Source organism: Temnothorax curvispinosus, unplaced genomic scaffold (genome assembly GCF_003070985.1).
Source record: "Temnothorax curvispinosus isolate PA1 unplaced genomic scaffold, ASM307098v1 QBEX01015736.1, whole genome shotgun sequence".
Lineage (NCBI taxonomy): Eukaryota > Metazoa > Arthropoda > Insecta > Hymenoptera > Formicidae > Temnothorax > Temnothorax curvispinosus.
In genome coordinates, this window is record NW_020225516.1 from 421 (window position 1) to 4,041 (window position 3,621).

The 3,621-nt window shown below is 35.8% G+C and overlaps 1 protein-coding gene and 1 pseudogene across 1 annotated transcript; one reads left to right on the forward strand and one right to left on the reverse strand.

Annotated features, from left to right (window-relative positions):
- The first annotated feature begins 387 nt into the window (after window positions 1–387).
- On the forward strand, window positions 388–2,637 carry LOC112466001. The gene is made up of 4 exons (XM_025033839.1): window positions 388–468; window positions 879–1,216; window positions 1,305–1,662; window positions 1,737–2,637. Exons 2-4 carry the CDS (start codon window positions 932–934, stop codon window positions 2,612–2,614), a joined length of 1,521 nt encoding a protein of 506 aa, XP_024889607.1. The 5' UTR covers window positions 388–468; window positions 879–931; the 3' UTR covers window positions 2,615–2,637.
- Window positions 2,621–3,495, reverse strand: LOC112466000 (annotated as a pseudogene).
- Window positions 3,496–3,621: the final 126 nt, after the last annotated feature.

The window sequence follows — 3,621 nt, forward strand, 5'->3', positions numbered from 1 at the left end:
ATTGCATTACATATTTTTAGCACAAACAGGAGAATAATTAAAATTATAATTAGTTTTAAAAAAATTAAGAAAAAATTAGAAAATGTGTTTCATTATTAACAATTATACATTCTTAAGTTTATTATTCCCGTTGTGGAATATAGATATTGTTGTTGCCATGAATTCAGCGATCTTCGAAAATATATTTATTACCCTCCCGTTTTTTCGTCAAAATTTTGTGTGATAAATAACGCGCAAAAAAAAAAAAACAAATGCGAACGAGGAGGAACATAACCTCCGAAGGTCCCTTCTCGACCCTTTCCAAAATTAAAACAAAAATCATGGGAACAGTTATCAAATTCTCGTCATTTTTTACCTGCACGTTTTATCGCAGAAAGGAGAGATCATGTTGAAATATTCGGATTATCCAGTAAAAGTCACGTCATGTTCCCCGAAGAAGCTATCTCGATACTCCTTTCTGCATCCCCAGTAAGCGAGCCGTCCAGATTGGCAGATTGACAGAGTGATCGACATTAACAGCAAATTCAATCAGGATTGTCAGAAATCGCTGGCAAATCGGCATCGAATATTTGTTCGTGTCAAGCTTGCGTTTTGCCGGCGAAGCCTTCTGACATAACCTGACAGCCGATTGGGGACGGAAACCGGGCAGAGTCGCCGTTGAACGCGAATTCCGCTCGATTTTCGCCGTCAAACTGCGTCAAGTTACAAACATGTCAAAGTTTACTTGATTTCTGCCATCTGTCATCATATTTTTGCTAAACTTTGCTTCATGTCTGCTAGTAATCTGCCAGCAGTATTTGTATATGTTTGATCTTCCAGCCTTTCTGTCGAGGAAATTTGTAGCAATCATTTCACAGAATCTGTTCTTGATACTTTAGGTGACCATTTTTTTGTGACGCAATCGTAGCACGCATAAATTTTCCGTGAGAGGATGTCGAAGAATGAAATCTGTGGGTACGTGTCATTGTTGTGCAGCGTCGTGGACAAGCCACTGGATCTGTGGTCGAAACACGTTTCCTACGGTGGTAAAGTTCGTAGAGCGAGGGACGAGCTGTTGCACGGCGATAGAGTAATCGAGATCACCGGGCCTCACGACAACACGATCCCCACGAGCATAACTATTCCTGCCAAGGCAATAGACATCCTGAACATAAAGCTCCCCATTCTCGCGTTAGTCATAAAGAATTTGAACTTGCGGTTCAAGCTGGAGATTCAAGTACATGGATGCTTTTATAGGTTTCATGAAAGATATCTGTATTACTCTGAATTTCTTAATGATGATTTTCTATCTTCTACGTGCAAAGATAATAGACAAGGAACAATATCGGAGAAGATTCTCCTTCATGACCTACAATGTGGAAAGATTGCCGAGGATCAGTGCAAATGTGGCTCGTATTCCACTGAGATTGGAGGAATGTTGGAATTTCTTGGAGATAAACCTTCAAACTCTCTGTCACGAAGCGTACGGAATGGATTATCAGGCTCTGCAGCGAGTAACGATTTATCCGAATTGTCATTTGAGAAGAGTGTATCTGCAAGATCGTCATTATAACGACGATGAGACGCCTGTTGAGATGTGTCGAGCTTTCTTCGATAGGTATCTGTTGAAGCGGGGAATCGGTTTCATCGAAAAGGCTTGTCAGACGGAAGAATGTTACACAGGTTTTACAGATTCTTGAAGAAATGTGAGATATACATACGTATTGACATATTTTTATTTCTTGTTTGGCTTCTAGGACCTTTAGAGCAATCTGATTTGAATTGTTTTGCCAAAAATGATTCTGTTGGCACGTCACCGACGATAGTAGAATTATGCAAAAACGCACGTAGCACGGAGAAACTGAAAAGTTCGAGTCCACCTGACCTGAATTTGTACAATTTTAATACATTGAAAAGGAATTACATGTCATTAGATGCTTTAAATGATGCAATAAAAATACGTAACCGAGATGTTTTTACAAGACAAAGTGAATTCTTTACAAAATCTTTGATAAATAATCCAGTTGTAGAAGAGAAATTAGAAAAAAGTAATACTGACGTAACAGGGAAAGCAGAGCAACGATGTGTCGTCAAAATGCATAAGGCAGGAAACTCCTTGCTAAATATAAAAATTAATAATCATACGTTGCAACCTGCATCTTCTGTCGAATTAAAAAGAATTGCAAAGAGTCAATTTTTAAAAACGCATGTCAGTGAAATATTATTCAAAGATAATAGATTTTCAAAAAGTCCGCAGAAAATTCAGAATGTAGGAGACACATACATTAACTCGAGAAACTGCACATTAAGTAACAACGATAATAATGTACAGATAGGAAAAGATAATAGTACAGATGCAGAATTTAGAGTTTCTGCGGTCAGTTCTCCGTCTGCTTTTAAACTTGATCTATCGGAGAGCATTAAACTTAATAAAATAACCAGTAATGCGACCGACACTCGAAGCAATGATATTTCTAAGCACAAATACATTAGAGAAAGTGAAAAAAATATCGCCAATCGTTTAAGATCTCTGGTTAGTATCGAAGAAAACGCTGAAGATGTAACTGAAGATATGTTCAAACACATTCAACCTGTAATCGAGAAAGACACAAAACTGGACGAAATAAAATCGTGAATCATATACTTAACGACGTTGTATCTGATTTTATAGCTATAAGTCAATCCGCAAATAAAAAACTTATCGAAAAATTACAGGATAAAAGACTCGATATGTCGCAAGTAGAATTATAAATAATGTATGATAAATCGGAGGAACTTTTACAAAAATTTGCAGAGAAACAGAAATGGCGCATGGATATCGGTCTGCAATAAATTTAACCATTTTTAGCGAATTATTTGAAAAGATAAAATTATAGGAAAAATATATATAAAAAGAGAAATATACATGTTTCTTGTCCAATAAGCAAAAATACATGCAATACATGACACATCTTTAATGCATGACACATGATCTATATTCTAAGTAAAAAATTAATCTTAATTATATTAATTATTACTAATATATACTGCTTGTAGTATACATGATGGAGCAACATATAAAGTTAAGGCAAACAGCAATAAATTAACTTTTATTTTGAATTATCTTCTAATTTGAACAAATTTTTAAAGAACATTGCATCAAACTCTTCTTTTTTTCCTTACCAAAAACGCGCCTATTCTTTCACTAATTCTCAACATTTTGCCTTGTTTTGAATAGGCAAGAATAATTTGAATTCCGCCGGCAATTCGTCCTCCGAATATAATCGATCGGAAAAGTACACTCGTCGTATCCTACAATTAGCATGAATTTGGACCCTCAGTGTCTCCACGTAATTCGTTCCGTAGGCACGGCGTGTGAAGTCAGCCAAGTTGAACTGTATCTGATTCCAACCGTCGTCCAGTCTCATCGGCATAGTACATATGAATGGTTTTACTCTCGTAGTGGACTGGTAGTTGCTAGCACGAAATCTGCGACGTACATTTTTGTCGTCGATTATCTGCAACGTATAATAATTTCTTTTTTTACATGAAGAAACAGGTTGAAAGATTTGTTGAATAAAACAATTTCTAATTTCTTCTTAAATATATGAAATATTAAAAAAAAATAAATCAAGTATTATACATTCTAATTTCTTCTTAAAT

What these genes read in the sequence shown, in the direction of transcription:
- LOC112466001 (XM_025033839.1), top strand. Translation starts at nt 932, where the DNA reads ATGTCGAAGAATGAAATCTGTGGGTACGTGTCATTGTTGTGCAGCGTC. An exon ending in GGTTCAAGCTGGAGATTCAA is followed by an intron (nt 1,217 to 1,304) that starts GTACATGGATGC and finishes CTACGTGCAAAG; the next exon opens with ATAATAGACAAGGAACAATA. An exon ending in GACGGAAGAATGTTACACAG is followed by an intron (nt 1,663 to 1,736) that starts GTTTTACAGATT and finishes TTTGGCTTCTAG; the next exon opens with GACCTTTAGAGCAATCTGAT.